This window comes from Grampus griseus (assembly GCF_964374135.1).
Source record: "Grampus griseus genome assembly, chromosome: 14".
In the NCBI taxonomy this organism is placed as follows: domain Eukaryota; kingdom Metazoa; phylum Chordata; class Mammalia; order Artiodactyla; family Delphinidae; genus Grampus; species Grampus griseus.
Genome location: NC_139008.1, coordinates 86,895,724 through 86,913,273, shown reverse-complemented (window position 1 = coordinate 86,913,273; position 17,550 = coordinate 86,895,724). Strand labels below are relative to the sequence as shown.

General features: G+C 52.5%; 1 protein-coding gene across 1 annotated transcript in view; it reads right to left on the bottom strand.

Annotated features, from left to right (window-relative positions):
* The window catches only part of CDH4 (cadherin 4), a gene marked incomplete at both ends in the record, with an annotated part of 544,743 nt that overhangs the window by 115,991 nt on the left and 411,202 nt on the right, over positions 1–17,550 (bottom strand). Inside the window, one exon of the mRNA XM_082671247.1 lies at positions 10,271–10,444. Coding sequence (XP_082527373.1) covers positions 10,271–10,444 — 174 coding nt within the window. The remainder of the gene's footprint in view (positions 1–10,270; positions 10,445–17,550) is intronic.

The window sequence follows — 17,550 nt, the reverse complement described above, 5'->3', positions numbered from 1 at the left end:
TGCACTGCAGGTGACGTGATGGGCACCCCCGTCCCCTCACTGGGGAAGGAGTCCTGCTGTTTCTACGAAAATGCTTCTCCAAATACTTGAGCACCTCCTCAAGGAGGTACGTCTCCTGGTGGGGATGAGCTGGAGCCCCTGGAACCTCTTCCTCAACTGTTCTGGTTCCTTCTGTTCCAGTGACCCTCACAACAGTGGACGGTGTGGTGAAGGCAGAGGTGACATTTCCGCAACCTGTTACGATCTATCTAAGGGGGAGAAAACCCAGACACGAGCAAACTCCTGGAGCAAGCCCCACCTCGGTTTCTTCCCAGAGCCTTCAGTCTGAGAAAATCCACTTCTTCATTCACCCACACGCGTTTCTGGCTTTGCAGCACAGGCCTTAAAGATCCACGAGAGAGGTTAGGAAGTGGAGCATCTGAAGCCTCTGCCTCTTAGAAAGCAGCTGCGTCTGCCTGAAACCTGCTCCCAGGCGACTCCTTGAAAGGGAGGCACGCCGAAATTTAGGAGGGCAATGTCCATCTGGGGGAGGGCCCTCGGGCACCCGGGGGAGGTGTACAGCCAGAGGGGCACGTCCCAGTTACACTGCAGTGTGCATCGGACAATCCCCCCGCAACAAGCAAGGCTTATAAACCCCACAAGACAGCGCTATACTTTTGCTTTAAATGGTCAGCTGTATTTTAAATGAGTCAAGAGAAAAAAAAATACAGTCTTTTATGTTAACCCACACATTTATCTTTTCCGGTGTTCTCCATCCCTTCCTGTAGATCTGAATTTCCAACTGGTGTCATTTCTTTTCAGCCAAAAGGATATCCTTTACTACTTAATGTGGGCCTGCTGCTCATGAGTTCCTTAAGTTTGTTGATCAGAAATGCCTTTATTTCACCTTCAATTCTGAGGGATGTTTTTTTTCTGGATACAGAATTCTTGGTTGATGGTTTCTTTTCACTCAGCAAGTTGAAAATGTCATTGCCCAGAGACCTCTATCACTTCTAAAGAGAGGCCAGCCCTTGTTCCCACTGTGGTCCTTTGTGCTGCATTTCTCCTCTGCTTTCAAGGTTTTCTCTCTAGTTTTAGAATTTCAGCAGTTTGACTATAATCAAGGTATGGCTTTGTTTGTATTTATCCTACTTGAGATTCACTGAATTTCTTGGATATATAAGTTTGTTTCTCCATTAAATTTGGGGAAATTTCAACCCTTTTCCCTATCTTATTATCTCTCCTCTCCTTTTGGGACTCCAGTTACACACGTTAGGCCACTTAATTTTGTCCCATTGAAACTCTGTGTGTTTCAATCCTCTCCCCTGCCATTCTTCAGGCTAGATAATTTTTATCGATTGACACACTGACCTTTCTTCTGCCTTCTACAATCTATTTGCAAGCCCATCCAGTGCGTTTTTCATTAGAGACATTATACTCTTCAGGTTTACCATGTCCATTTGGTTATATTTTTAGAGTTTCCATTCTCCTGCTCTGATTCTCGATGTATTCATTCATTCTGACCATATTTTCCTTTAAGTCCTTGACCCTATTTATAAGAGATATTTTAAAAGCCTTGCTGCTAATTCCAGTATCTGGGTGACCTCAGGGTTAGATTCTATGAGCGGTTTTTGCCTAATTATGGGTCACGTTTTCCTTTTTCGTTTTTGTTTTTTTTTTGCATGTCTTGTAATTTTGGTTTGGATACTGATCATTGTAATCATTGTAGATGATATTATACAGAGAATCTGGTTCTGTTGTCTTTCTCTGGAGGCTGTTAACTTGGTTGGACTGAAATTTAACTCTGTTTACCTTGCCGTAGGCAGCAGCTGAAGTCTCTTCTCTGCGCTCTCAATCTTCTAGCTGTTGCTTTTCTCTGGGTGCGTGCACAGTTTAAGGGGTAGCCAAGGAGCTGGACAGAGCTTATAAGTGTATCTGGGAGTCTCCATCTGTGGCTACATATTTTATAGGATTTATCCCCTCACATTCCAGCTGCTTTGTCAGTTCTAAACCCCATCTTCCAACTCCTCTGGCCAGTAAGACTGGGTTTCTTCGTGAGATCTAGCCATACTTTGAGGCAAGGATGGACTGGGGGGTGCTTTCAAAGGGAAAGCCATATAAACACAGGTCTCACCCAGTGCTGTTTTCTTTTCACGGGTGGAGTTCCCTACAGTTTCTGCCTACTATTCATCACTCTCAAGTAACTTCAAATAGTTTTTAACAAAGAATTTCCCCTAGAGTTTATAATTGTTATTTGAGGAGTGTTAGTCTGATATAAACTACTCCACCATTACCAGAAACAGAACTTCCAATTTCAGTATTTTCAAGGATTGTTTATCTAACCTAACCATCTTCATAATGATCGTGAAAGGCTGACTAGTAGAGGTGGGCATGATGGCTGTATCATTCATTCACTCAATAAGTACTTAATGACATCTACTCTGTCCCTGCTGCTGTGCCTGACAGGTGAACTATCCCTCAAGGCCCTTTACATTTACTGGGGAGATAGACCTATAATCACTGAAAAAACAGCATCAAAAACTCTACCACAATGGCAGGCAATGGGGAGGACCCGTGTTGGGGAGATAGACCTATAATCACGGAAAAAACAGCGTCAAAAACTCTACCACAATGGCAGGCAATGGGGAGGACCCGTGTTGGTCCTGAGAAGTGGGGCATTCTTAAAGGAGGCAGGAAGTAGCCAGGTTGGGGGGTGTCAGGTACAGGGGGAAAACACAGGACTCCAGGTAACCAAGGGTGTGATCAGGACCGGAAGCTACAAGTAGCCCAGCGTGGCTGGAGTTTGGTGCACCAAGGGGCAGAGTCAGATCGTGGGGCCCCGTGTGATGTGCTCCAGGGTTAGGTTTTCTCCTGGGGACAGAGGGGAAATGATGGAAGGGGAACAACACACACACGTCGTGCTTTGAAAGGTTACCTTCTTCCACGAGAAGGTGCATAATGACCACGTCAGTTGTTCATTCATGGATGGACACCTTCAGAGTGCCAGAAGACAGGCTCCTAGGTGGACTCAGTGGCAATTACACTGACAGGTCACCCAGCAAACATTTTGCAGGCTAACACTGAGTTAAACTCCAGCCAGCTCCCTCACATGTACTTACACATCTGATGAACATTCACGGAGTCTACCTGGGCCAGATACGGGCTCACTCACCATCTCCCTGTCACACGTCTCATCACGCAGACCCCAGCCCAGGGCACATTTCATCACAAAACTAGCTCCTGAGCTCTAGTCCCCCAAACCCAGATCCTCCTCCATTTACACAAAAGGTCGATAAATACTTGTGGCTGGATGTGAGGCTACGCGGTGCACGTGCACAAAACAGGAACGAAACTGTCGAGAAAATGTGAAGAAAACTTTTGACTTCAGTTGGTTCAAGATCATTTGGATTGTCAGACGTGAGGGGCTGACTTTCACGACCCTTTCCAAACCACCTGCAGCCGAGCTCCCTGCTCTAGAAACGGCCTCCTGCTTGCCTTTTCCAAGAGGCCATCTTTCATGCTAAGCAATTATGCAAGGACTTCCTTCCAGAGTCTTCTATTTAGATCTCCCTTGCCAGACTCTCTGGCAGGGCCCCCGAGGATGGGTCTGCATGACTTCTTGTCTGGTAAAATGTCAACTTCCAAAATTAAAGGACTTGTGTCCCAAGAGCATTACCTTCTGCCTCGTCACCTACAGCGGATTCCTACGGTCGCCCTGGACAGCCTCTCAAGTTAACAGATTCTGAATTTTTATTAGACTCAGCTAAGAGATGCATCCTCTTTCTAAAAGTTTGATTTGATTCTCATTCTAAATCCTGCTGGAAGTCAAACCTAACATCCATGCTAGAAAAGCAAGTGTCTTTTTAAAACCCTCCTCTAGTCGACATGTGAAGGAATCCTAACCGAGGCAGGGAAGGGACCAAGTTCTGGATGACGGGCAGAAAGCTGATGCCTGGTGGCTCTTGAGGCCACAAAAGGGCTCTGCGTTCTCTCCCTTCTGAGTCCCCCAGTGACTGCGCGGCGCCTGACACCCATGGATGACCCCAGACTGTTCTGTCCAGAGCCCAGGGCTGGAATTTGGGAGTGGGAAGGTCTCTTGTTAATCTTTGCTGGATGTCCCCTCCTGCCATTCCCCATGATTCCCCCCCCCCCCCGCCATAATGAAAAGCCTCTACCCAGCTTCCCAGGGGATCAGCTTAGCGACTGTGAATTGGTTCCTCCTCCCTTCTGAGAGGACAGCCTGGATCTTCTGAGCGCTATCTCCGGGAAGCGGCTGCACCTCCTCACTCACCACTTCACTGAGAGTGCGCTCTAATTCTGGTGGGCGTGGCACCGGGAGTGCGTACCGGCCTCGCCCGGGGCGTCACGGCTCCCGGCAGCCCTGCCAGCAATAGCTGCCTCGCCCTGCCCAGGGCCCCCTCGGCGGGGCGAGCGAATGCTCAGCGAGGGTCTCCCTGCATGGCCCAGCGAAGGCTCACAAAGAGACAAGATACTCTTTCCAAGGAAAACGCCTGTAAGTAACACAGGTCTCTTTGGGAAGAACATTCTGCCGGCTGCTCTCCCTCCCGCTTTTTCATTTAACATCTTATCAGAAGGAAACGCCGTAGTGAGTGCAGAATTGCAGCTGATCCCAGCTGAGCCTCCAGAGCTCCACACTCAGCTTCCCACTCCCATCAAGCTGCAGTCACGCTGCTGTGATTTGGGCGTCCTTCGGGGCAGCACCCCCCCCAAAAAAAAACAAACCACTGACAGGAAACTCATCGACCTCCTGCAGACACAGTGGGGTAGAAAAGCACCCCAAACCCTCGCCTGTGCTCCGTAAGAGTTTAAGGGAGAAAGCGGGGAGAAGGAGCGAGGGAGGGTGCGGGGGCAGACGCTGAGCACACGAGTGTGCGCCCACGTGGAAGTGGGGGGGCTGTGTGCGCACGCGTGTGTGCATCTGCCTGCATGAGTTTCTGGGCTGAGTTCTCCCGTAATGACTCGGAATCCACTGGAAAAACCAATCTTTTACAGAAACTGTAACAGAGATTCCATTTTCCATTTGCTGGAGGTACCATCTCCGCATGATCCTCCGCATGAGGATCAGCTCAGCTTGGAGGCCGACTCCAGGGGAAGCAGTGCCAGGACCCCCCCACAAATGCCACATGCCACGGCCAGCATGCTGTGTGAGCCCATGGGTGCCCGGGACGGCTCGCCATCGGAATTGCTGCCATCACTCCCTCCCTCCCTCATTTGTTCATTCAGTCAACACGCGCAGTGCCTGCCGTTTACAGTACAGAGATGCAGGCAGGGCCCCTGCCTTCAGGAGGCCTGTCCTTGGGTGAATAAATAGCAGGCATGACGTCAGACTGTACTGAGTGCTACGGCGGAAGTACAGCGGGACAGTGTGGTAAAGACAGACCAGGCTTGGAGAAGGGCAGGTGAGTCAGGTCTGATCGCTCACCTAGACCACCCCCTTCCTTGGCGCTGCGGGGCCCTTCGAGCCGAAAGGACGCACACTTTCTCCTCTGGGGAAACCCACTGGGGCAGCACGCAGCCATTTCCCACACGTACCCCTCCTCCTGGGCACAGAGCTGGGCCGCGTTCCCCGGGGTTCTCTGCAACTTGGCCAATGGAATTCAGGCGGGAATGGTGTTTCCCACGTCCAGGCCCAGCCGACCCTGCGCTCCTCCCTCTGGCGCCCCGCATGACAGCCCCCAAATGACCTTCCCAGGAGCAAGAAATAAACCTCTGTTCTGTTCGGTTTCTGAAATTGTGGGAATGCCCGTCAGAGCGTCAGCCCTCCCTGCAGTCCGCGTTGGAGCTGACATCCACCTGGAGATAGCCTCCCTCCAGGGGCTGCGGACACGTCGGGGGGTCCGAGCAGCAGAGGACGCGGTCTCTCCAAACCACAGCAACACTGCAGACTAGAAGACAGGAGAGGCTGCCCCTCAGTGAGTCCGTGGAGCGCGCAGCTCTGCTCATCGCACGCCAGACACCACGCCCGGACCGCCTGTCCCCACGGCTCCAGCGTAGAAACATCACCAGCAAGGAGAGTCCCCAGGAGCCTGCGTGTGCAGGGGCCCGAGAGCTCCCGCCGTCGCTGCTTTCCTGCCGGATTTTGCAAGGTTTACGTTCACTGGGGAGGGGGCTCATTTCCCTGCTTCAGAGCGGTGCACGTCCCCCATCAGGGCACACAGATGTCACTGTGGCCTAGTGAGAAGACTGTGCCCCCTCAACACAGCCACAGGCCCGCGGGGCGCGAGTGCCTGCTGCTCGGGGAAGCCGGCTCTCCCCTCTCCTACTGCCAGACCCGACCTCTCTGCCTCGGGGCTGCCGGCAGTGGTCAGGCTGGAAGCACACGGGTGTCTTTCCTCCACTGTCCAGCAGAGGACAGACGACCCAGCAGATCTTGGGAACCCCTGCAGGACAAGGGCTCTGCCCACAGTGGCCTTCTTCCCTTTTGGGACCTTTCACAGGCCTGGGTACGACTGGGCACAGAGGAGGGAAATTCCTCGTGTTGGTACCCATATCATCAACTCTGAGAAAGCTCTGAGAGCCAGGACGACAGAATATCCCAGTGGCGGCAAGATGCCTGCCAAACGCACGTGTGTGAGGGTGTGAGTGAGCAAACGCCCCCTCGGGGCTCATTACAGACTCACCCGTCACTAGAAGGTTCCCGCCAAGCGTTGAGTATTGGTGAGGATGACTCGGCCAGACGTTCCGGAGTTTGGGAAATGAGGTGGATCTGGCTTGCGGGTCAAATCGGGCCCACTGCCTGCTTTTGTAAATAAAGTTTTATCGGAATCCAGCCACGCCCGTTGGTCTACATATTGCCGAGGGCCGCCTTCACGCTACAAAGGCAGAGCAGGATAGTTTCAACAGAGGCCAGTCGGCAGGGCTCACAAAGCCTAGAACATTCACTACCTGGTCCTTCACAGAAGACGCTTGCCAAGGGCTCTGAGGAAAACAGACGCAGACGCAGAGAATGGGCTTGAGGACACGCGGAGGGGGAAGGGGAAGCTGGGATGAAGTGAGAGTGGCATGAACGTATATACACTACCAAACGTAAGGTAGATAGCTAGTGGGAAGCAGCCGCGTAGCACAGGGAGATCAGCTCGGTGCTTTGTGACCGCCTGGAGGGGTGGGATGGGGAGGGTGGGAGGGAGGGAGACGCAAGAGGGAAGAGATATGGGGACATATGTATATGTATAGCTGATTCACTTTGTTATACAGCAGAAACCAACACACCATTGTAAAGCAATTACACTCCAATAAAGATGTTAAAAAAAAAAAAAAGAAAAAGTTTGCCAATCCCTGAGTTAGATGGACAGATTTCTACTAGAGATGACCTTTGGGGAGCACAGCCCAAGGCCTTCAACAAAACTGGCTCACACAATGAAAACCTGGCTCCCTGTCCAGTTTGCTTTCAATCCTGGCGACACTTCAGAGGAAGCTTCTGGCTCCGGTGTATCTCAGACACGTCAACACTTGCATGTCCCCCCCCCGCCCCCTCCCGCCCCAGAGCTATGTTTCCTCTGCTTTATGCAGAGATACCTCCAGCTTTCCAATTGTGAGCCAATAAAGCCTCCTTTTGGAATAAATGTATTTATACTGAAAATGAGCTACTAGAGAAAATCTCAAGTAAATGGCAAGTGGCAGTCCAACGCGGCAAAGGCCTCGAGGCTGGCGGGGGCCCCAGAGCCGTCACCAGCACCCCCGTTGGCGTGGGCTGTGCCCTGGGCCTGGCCCATGTGCCCAGAGGACGCTCAGTCTGGGAAACTGCGCCCGGGCTGGGGGGGTCGATGCTTGAGCGCCTCCCTCCAGTCCTCACCTCCGTTTCGCTGTGATCCCGCCCTCCCAGGCAGGCCTCTCAAGGGCGCGTGATGGCTCTGGAAGTGAACTCCCATCCCAGGGGACTGAGGCAGGAGGGTGGCTCTGTGTGACTGAAACTCAGCAGGGCCCTATGGGGCCCTCCTGGTCACAAAAGCCTTTCCGTGTCCCCTGTTTCTTACTTGCAGGAAAAAGGCTTCAGTCTCCTAGACCTTCCTGAATACCAAAGAGCAGATTCAAACACTTGCTAACCAGGGAAGTAAGGGAATGCGGAAAAACAAAGGGAGAACAATCACACTACAGTGCAGAGATCAAAGCAGGATCCTGGTTCCTGCTCAAGGAGTGTACGTAACTGCATCTTCAGTTCTTCTGCAGGAACTGAGGACCCCACGCAGGTGGAGGACGGCAGCTCCAGGCTGAGCACGAGATTCCTAGAGCCCCGTCCTGCTACCTCACCAGCAACCAGTCAGAAGAAAGTCACACACCCTGCAGCCCTCACCCCAAGTTTTGCCTATAAAAACTTCTCCCCCAAGAGAAACTCCCTTCAAATCAGGGAGTTTGAAGTTTTTGAGCACGAACCACCCATTCTCCTTGCTTGGCCCTGCAGTAAACACTTCTCTGCTCCAAACTCCAACATTTCGGTCTGTTTGGCCTCCCCCATGCGACAGGCACACACACTTGTGTTCGGTGATATGCTGAGCTGGACACACCCTCCTGCTCCTCCTTTTTTCCACGACTGCCACACACAGCACTTCTGACACCAGAGGTGTCACCACATCCAGCAATTCTCTGTGACACCAGCTGGGGGTGCTACCATTGAACTCAACTCTGACACCATCTACCCGGAGAGGGCGTCCATCCCACAGGTTAAGGGCTCGGTCCCCCGAGATGCTCCCACTTCAGACGTCAATTGCCAAGTCCAGGTTGTCACCTGAGCTTCTGACCGATTGGCTGTAACTCTGAGGTTCCAACACCCCCCTCCTTGGGTTCGATTAACTTGCTAGAGCAGCTCACAGAACTCGGAAAACCAGTGCACTCGCTAGATTATTGGTTTATTGTAAAGGGTACGAACTCGGGAACAGTCAGAGGGAAGAGGCGTAGGACGAGGTGTGGGAAGGTTCCCGGAGACTTCACGCCCTCCCTGAGAGCCATCCTCACTGAATCTCCATGTGTTCACCCCCCGGAAGCTCTCTGAACCCTGTCCTTTTGGGGTTTTATGGAGACTTCGTTACGTAGGCACGACTGATTAAATCATGGGTCACTGGTGACTGATTCAGCATCCAGCCCCTCTTCCCTCCTGGGGTGAGCGGCTCGGGGGGAAGGGGAACGTGAAGGTCCCAGCCCTGCAGTCACAGGGTTGGTACCCGCCCCGGCCTTAGGTTCCCCTGGGACTTCCCCAAAGTCCCCTCATGCACATGAGCTCAGGTGTGCTAGAAGGGGTTTGCTGTGGATGTCTGCAGACATCTTTTTCACTCTTATCATTTAGGAAATTGCACGGGTTTTACGAGTTCTGGCCAGAAACAGGAACAAAGACCAAACTAAGTCACAGCGTCACATGTGGTGAAGGCAGGGCGATAGTCGCGACACGGCTCCGTGGCTGTGGTGTGTGTGGTGGGGTGACTGACCTGGATGGCCCTGCGAGGTCTGCTGCTTCAGCTCTGCATTTTAATACCCACCCCCCAGCTTTCTGCATCAAAAAGAACAGGAAACAAAACAGACTAACCAGGCCAAGGAATGAAGCCGACGCCCTAATAACACCCGAGGGGCCCCAGCTCCACAGGTGGGGAGAGGCGCTGGCCACGGATGGGATTATCTAACGGGGTTCTCACCACCACTTTATCAAACTGCTGTTCAGATTGGGCTGCAATCTTCCTTCAAAGGGAAGGAGATGACGCTAGTTGGTGGCCTTGATCATTGAAAAACAGATTTGTAAAATGAGTCCTTCAGTCCTTCAGGAAAAGCAACCTCGTGGTGGCTGCTGGGAGCAGGTGACCCTAAGGGAAGGGACACAGAACTGCCCCCCCCGGCACCTCAGGCTCAGTCTCAGCACCTCTGACTTTTCACCAAGATCATGGTCAGCGTGGACAAGCCATCATTCTCCATTCAATATCTTAGCCATAATCGGGAAGAAGTGTGAACATGCAGACCAAAGGAAGGTGTCAGAGGTCAAAGGCCATGACCCAAGTCTCCATCCCATCTCCTTCCACACACCAGAACAGTCACTGGACAGTAACCGGAGAGAGAGGACCCAATGCAAGCAGGCCCGTCCACCCTGGAGGATGCAACTGCCCTTCTGACTTTTCTGTTCTGTGTATTACTTATCTCATTACTGAAAAGGCAAAATCTTGACCTTAGACACCCAGTGCAGAGCCGGTCCCAGGCTCCAGGAACAAGCCCATCAGACTTGATTCGCGAGATCCCGGGACAGGCAGGGGCTAAAGCCGAGAGCTTCCCCACCGGCAGGAGCGTCTCCACTTACCCTCACCAGCTGCTGCGGGAAGGGCCCGCGGGAGTTTTCTGGCACGTTGATGGGCGGGATGACCCAGTCCCGTTTCTGCCGCCTCAGCCCATTGGAGCTCTGATGCTGTGGCCACGGCAACAGTGTGTCATTTGGCGGCTGGACAGGGTCCAGGGGTGCACTCTTCTTTCCTTTCTGCAGCGTTATTTGGAAGGGAGAGAAGAGGAAAAGAAGCCTGGTTAGGTGTTGCAGAGGAAAAGGCATCTGTTAGAATTTGTACTATCCTAGATCCAGGGAAAGATTGGATGGTGTTGGGAAAAGTGGGGACGTGTTAGGGAAAAAAATCTAGCAAGACCCTCATCTCTACAAAGAAATGGACTACAGATTAAATGGGGGTTAAGAAACCATAAACAAAGAAGAAAATATAGCTGACTCTTTAACCAGTACATCAGGGCCCAAAACGATGGAAAAAAATTACAAAGGATAATATTCATACATTTTAACTTAAAACCCTTGTTTATGAAAACATACCCAAAAAGCAATTGATGAAGTTACAACAAATCTGACAAACAGCTAAGAGCCTGACTATATAAAGAGTTCCTACAAATCAATAAGAAAAAATTGGAACTTCATTATAACAGGAAAAAGACACAAATAGATAATTAACAGCAAAGTAAATATAAAGGATCAATAAACTCATGAAAAATGTCCAGTCATCAAACAATGCAAATTAAAGCAATATATCCTCCTCACCCATCAAACTGACAAGAGTAAACAAAATGAATCCTCCCCCCTGAGGAGCGTGTCGTGAGTGAGTCAGCAGAGGGTGATGGTTGAGGTTGTGGGATTTGGCGTTAAACAGACCTGGTGTCTTATGTTTACCTGCATCCAAAGATTCATGTGACACGGGGCAAGTGCCCTTAATCTCTCTCAGCTCCAGCTACTTCTTTTATAAAACGGGCTTGGTAATAACAGCACTGAACTCAGAGGGTTGCTATGGAAATTAGACTGATAAGAGCCCATGCCTGGCGGGAACCGGCGGGACTGAATGTCGGCTGCTCTGAAGTCAATGGGGCTCCTCACTGCTGGGAGCAGCATTCTGCCAACAGCTATCAGAAGCCTCAAAAATGGTCCTCGCTTTTGACCCCATAACTCCACAGCTGGAAGTCTGTCCCAGCGGAACTGCATGTGGACAAACCCGCCAAATAAAGATGTTCATTGTAGCTGTCTTTATAATAACATTATGTATATGTGAAATAGTAAAAATACCAGGAAAAAATTCTGGAAGTCTGATGGTGGTAAATAATATTTAAATGCATTACACTACGTTCATATTTTGGGATACTACGTGTCATTAGAAGTTACTCTTTGTAAGTCAGAAAGAGAAAAATAAATACCGTATGCTAACGCATCTATATGGAATCTAAAAAAATGGTACTGATGAACCTAGTGGCAGGGCAGGAATAAAGATGAAGACATAGAGAATGGACTTGAGGACACGGGGCAGGGCAAGGGGAAGCTGGGGCGAAGCGAGAGTAGCATCACACATATCCACTACCAACTGTAAAATAGCTACTGGGAAGCAGCCGCATAGCACAAGAGCAGCTCGGTGCTTTGCGACGGCCTAGAGAGGTGGGATAGGGAAGGTGGGAGGGAGGCTCAGGAGGGAGGGGATATGGGGATATATGTATGCATATGGCTGATTTACTTTGTTGTACAGCGGAAACTAACACAGCATTGTGAAGCAATTATACTCCATAAAGATGTATTAAGAAAAAAAGAAGTTACTCTTTGAAGATATGAAGAAATTCAATACACTGATAGGAAGTGGAGAAATGGCACCAAAGTATACAGGCAGCATAAGTCCCCATGTTTTTTAAAAGGATAGAAAAAAGATTGGAAGGAAATACATAGAAATGTAAACTCTGGTTTTCTCTGGTCACCAGTGAGTTTTTATTTTAATTTATTCCTTTTACCTTTCTGTATTTCTGAATGTTATAGTGTACATGAAATTGTATAATTAGAAGAGCTAACAGGACTCACGTATACACAAGACATCTGCACCTATATCGCCTCCATGTTTATTTTCAAGGTGCCCCGTGTGGCCGCCTCCGCACCGTTCTCATGGTTGATGTTCATTTCACTCGAGTCTCAGAGCCAGGAGCATATGAGAGCTCACGTGGCAGAGACAGACCCTGGACCAGGACAGCCCAAGCCAGAGAGGACAGAGCTGGCTGGAGGCCCTAGGCGGTGGCCCCTCTCCAATCACGGCGGGGTCCCCACCCTCCAGCTGAGCTCCCACCCAGTGAGAACCTGTTGGTCTTGCCATTGCCCGTTGAACCTTCCCCACTCCCTCTTGCAAAAAAGCTGCATAGAATAAGTTAGACACACGTCGACAAAACTAATTAAAAAAACCAAAAAAACAGATCAGTCCTGAACGCCAAAACCTGATGCTACATCAATGGAAAAACCCATCTGGACAAGCCACACTCCAGAGACCCCCCTCTGGGACTTTCCCCACCAGGGAAAAGGGGTCCTGCTGTCTTTCGTGTTGAGCTCCTGCACTTAAGAGTCTGCAGCAATTAAAAACCGAAAGGCTTCCCTAGGTCGCTTCCCATCCTTCATGAGAAGAATCCACGCGAGGTGTGTGCATCCCCAGTGGCCTTGATTTCTACGGAAACATGACATTCTCTCAACACCTATTCAAGTCAAACTAACAGATGCTGCCTTGTGACCAACCCTGCATCTCTCACGATGACAGGGGTGGGGTCATCTCTAGACTCCTTGATGAGCATCACAGAACAGTGTTCAGGATGGTCCTGGCCACACCCTGCCCCCTTGCAGCCAGGATGCAGACAACTGCTCTCCACGTGTCAGGGGCAGCCAACGCCTTGTGGGCACTGAGCGTTCTGAACCGTCTCTGCCTGCATCTTCCCTGCTGCCAAGGCTACAGGAAGGTCATCCCCCCTCTACCAGGGAGGCGACTGGGCGGCTTAGAGAGGCCAAGTAACTTCTGAAGGTCACAAAGCTCTTTAGGCAGAGGCAGGATCTGTGTGCCCCCCTCACTTCTGGGGTTTCTTCATGGGGCCCCATCCCCTCTACGGGTCCTCATGTCAGTGTGCAGTGGGCTGGGCAGACATGGACATTCCCATCGGAGAGGCCCAAGGACGTCAGTGAAAAACCTCGGACCAGCAGAGGCATTTCTGAGTTCCCGCGGCGTCAGCTTCCAGGTTAGAAATGCCAAGTGTGAGATTCCCACCTGGACTCCCCACCTCTGCGCTGACGCCTGCCGCGTGTGCTCAGTGAGCCCTCCAGGGGACTGCCACGCTCCACAGACGCGTGACCTTGCGGGGGCTCCCGGCCTCACAGGAAACGAGGGTCACCCGGCACAGGCACTTGCCTCAGCAGAGGGGACCCGCTTGGTGTTTGCTCTGAGCGCGTCTGCGTGCGTGTGTGGGGTGCTGGGGCAGGGGTCCCGGCCACAAGCACGGCCTCTGGGAGGTGGAGCCTGGCCGTCCCGGCTCCGCCATGTCTCCCACGTGCGGCACAGAGAATGCAGGTCTGCCTCGCCCGCTGATGCTTGGGCACCTGCAGAAGCTCACCGAGCCTCTTCATTCTAGACTCGGAATTGTCAAGGTTTTCATCGAGCCGTTCTCCTTTTAAAAACCTGCTTTGTCTTCATTTGCTTAGGCTGAGCTTGCATGGCGTTAATTTCCCTAGTGTTGTTTAAATAAATTGCACATATTTGCTACTATTTTAAAGCTGTGAGACAAGTGTAATAACAAAATCTGGCGAAGATCAATGCCAGACCTGCACTAGCTTCAGCTGGGAAGACACACCCACTTCTCCGGGGGAGGAACGCCGATGACGACAATGACCCGTCACCTGATGAGGCGCGCACGCGCTTCGGGACCCGCGCGGACCTCGGGCCGTTCAGAGTGCGGCACGCAAACCCCGACGCGTAATCATACTAATGGTAAATCATGTTTCTGGCCGCTCTCGAAGGTGTTTCCGAACAGACGACAGCTGCCGATTTCCCCACTGCGCCCTGGTCACCCGTGTTTCTGAGCCAATGATGGCGGGTGTTGGGTGATAACGTGAATGTGGCCTCTATGCTCCTGATACACGTGTGCACGTTCACCTACATAGGCACACGCATGTATGTACAGGCCAGGCACATACAGACACACGTGCACGCACACATGTGCACGTGCCTCTGTGCTATGTCTCATATACACATGCACGTGTGTACACATGTGTGTGTGTGTGTGTTGTTTCTCTCTCTGTGTATGTAATGCGTCACAATTTTCTCAGAACCAACAGCCCGGCCCCAACAGGCTGTTCCTTACACACAGTTCAGCCCAAGTCAGAGGTCTTGTAACTGGTGGGGGTCGGAGGGGGTCCTGACGGCCGCGCTGGCCTTGGAGCCAGCAAGCTGCTCCCTGCAGGTTCGCAGGATGGCGAGCGCTGAGGGATCGCCTGGTCCTCTGATGGGACTCAGCCCGGCCCACCCCAGGGAGGAGCTGGTGCTCGACAAGCAGCGGCTGAGCGGGGCACGGTGTGCAGCGGGGGTGGCAGCCCCTGGGGACCCCTCGGAGCCCTGATCCCAGGAAGGGGCGGCAGACGGGCTTTTACAGGGGCGTCTTGAGGGGCCAGGACCGCTCAGGACACGCGTCTGCCCTGTTCCGCCAGCAGCGGGCCTTTCCCAAAAGGGGCAGAGGAAGGGCAGGGGCCGTGGCTCCCGGGTACAGATCACGCAGAGGCCAGGCGCTCATTTGTGAGGCCCTAAATCCGTCTGCTCCTTATCAGTTGTTATTTACAAAGCATTTCTCATCTCAGATGGCCTCTCCCACTGAGCCTTCATCCATCGGGCTTAGCAGCGGATCGTTCCGCTGACGATGCTCTGAAATGGTGACTTACTAGGGGAGGAGCCTCCCCAGGCTGGGCTCCTAGCGCCAGGCCTGGGGCCCGGGATGAGTCTTATCCTGCCTCTGGGCCTCCGTTTCCCGCCCCGGAGCTGGACAAGCTCTGCGCTTTGGGGGCAGCTGGGGCGTGGGAAGGAGGCTGGGGTCCTTTCTGGAGCGTAGCTTCTTCACGTCACAACCTGGGGGGGTTCCGTGGTCTCGCTCCTGAGTGATACAGGTGAGCTACGGAGTCACTGCCCCAGCGGACTCGCACTTTGCAAAGACGAAACGCCACCCTGTGCCTGTGCGGTTGCTTGGGCTGGTCCCCCTCGAGGGGTGTGCACACCCGCTCTGTCTAGAGCACGTGGGGGTCTGGGGAGGCCAGGACGGGGGTCTAAGACCCTTCTAGGTCACCTCGTCTCTGGGCTTCGCGCTTCTCTCTCGGCAGGTTTTCAGGAACAGCCTCAGGCATAGGCATCTTCTCTCCAGGGACAAAGTGACAAAACCCCCATGCTCAGGAACACAGATCAGTGAACTCAAGAGAAAAGGGGAGGAATGGAGACAAGGACCGTCTTCCACTCTCACGGGAAGGCCGAGGCCCCGGATTCACAAGCAAGCTGCGCGACTGCCATCCTCCCGCAAAGTCATCATTTTCCACCTTCTCCTGGCACCAGCCCAAACCTGGAGCCCAGCAGTGACCCGCACACCCGCCTTCCCAAGGTGGCTTTTGTTTTTTATCTCCTCACCGGGCATATTATCTTATTTTCTTAAGCTCCCAGCAGCCCTGTGCCTGCCCGGGGCCTGCTCTCCTTGTAAGGAGCGTCGCTCTGTGTGTCTATGAGAGTAATCAAGTGTGGCTTCTAGGTGAGGTCTTCAGGGACTCCCCGACATTAGGAAGAAGCTGGGTCACTTCCTTTCCATCATCGTTCACAAGTGAAAGATGAATAATGTAAAACCGACCTGGGGCAGGTTTTAAATTATCGCCTCTTTTTTTTTTTCTTTTTTTCAAAAAGGAAAAAAAAAGAGAGAGGAAAGTGTCAGGGGAGGAGGACAGTCATATGCACCTCCTCCAATCTACATGCAGGAAGTTACAATCTGTCATCTTTTTCTATCACCCAACCACTCGCCTGGTAGGAACACAGACTTATGAAGAGCCAAGTATAAGCAAATAGGTGACTCACGAAACACTCAGAAGCGGCGCTGAGCAGGGAATATAAACAATGCAGACTGTCTTCAAGGCAGCAAGTCCCTTCCCAGCCATCATGGTTTGAGGAGGGTGACAGCTGCTTAGCAGCGAATAAGCGATATGTACTGCTCACCTCTCCTGGTGACGGGAGTGTAGGTGACAGGTCCCACTGCGAGACAGGCAGGGACCTGGGACCCGGGACCCTCTGCTGCAGGGCTTGCACCTGGATAGACGTCTCCTTGAGCAACAGATACAAAGAGACTATAAGGGACTGAAAAGAACTGCACCCACGGCGCAGTTGGGGCAAGTCTGAACAAGATACAAAGAGTCCAAAAACCCAACTGCCACTTCTGAAGAGCCGGGAGCAAAAGCATGGTCCTGCGCGTGCGCCCTGCACTCACCACCACCAAAGCCATCCCTCTGGCCCAAGCCCTGGACACACCCCTATCCTCACCCCATACACAGAACCCCACGGACACCCGGCCACTTCTGCAGAGTGCGACGAGCTCCACTGTTCTCCAGAAGATGGCCCAGCAGAAGCCACTGCCCTCAAGAGGTGACGTGGATATGAAAACGGCTTCAACAGTCCCAGATCCCAGTGCGTTTCTAAGGAGCGCCTGGCAGCCCTGACCTTCGAAGATGGGGTCACAGATGACAGCCTGACCCCCCATGGGCCCTCCCACACAGCTGTTGGGTCCCATGCCGCCCTGCCTCAGCACTGTAAACTCCCCCCACTTTTGAGAAAATAGCATGAACACAAGTCCACCAATTCAACAAAAGCTACATTTATGGGGACACTTTCAAGTTAGCTCCCCGTGGGATGTGCCAACCAGGCGAGCTGACCGCCAGCGTCCACGAGGACACCTCGATCAAGGGGCCTGGGGTCAGCTTTCCGGCCCCCCCCTGCGATGGAATCATGGGCTTTCCTTACCCAGGGCAGTGCCTTCTCGGGAAGGTGCCCCGTGTGATCTTCTTTCCCTGACTGGCAGCGCGTGGACCCTGAATGCGGAGGCAGGGGATGGGCAGGCTGGAGGGAATTGTGGTTTTTAACTTCCCTGTTCTTCCCTGCTCTCTGGTCTCCAGACTGGGCCATGTGCCGAGGAGCAGTGCATCCAGCCCCTCTCTGGGCAGTGGGTGCGCAGCTCAGGGACAGGGGTCTGGGACCTGCACCTGCACTGAGCTTCCCGCGAGATGCAGGCAGGGGAGGCCCT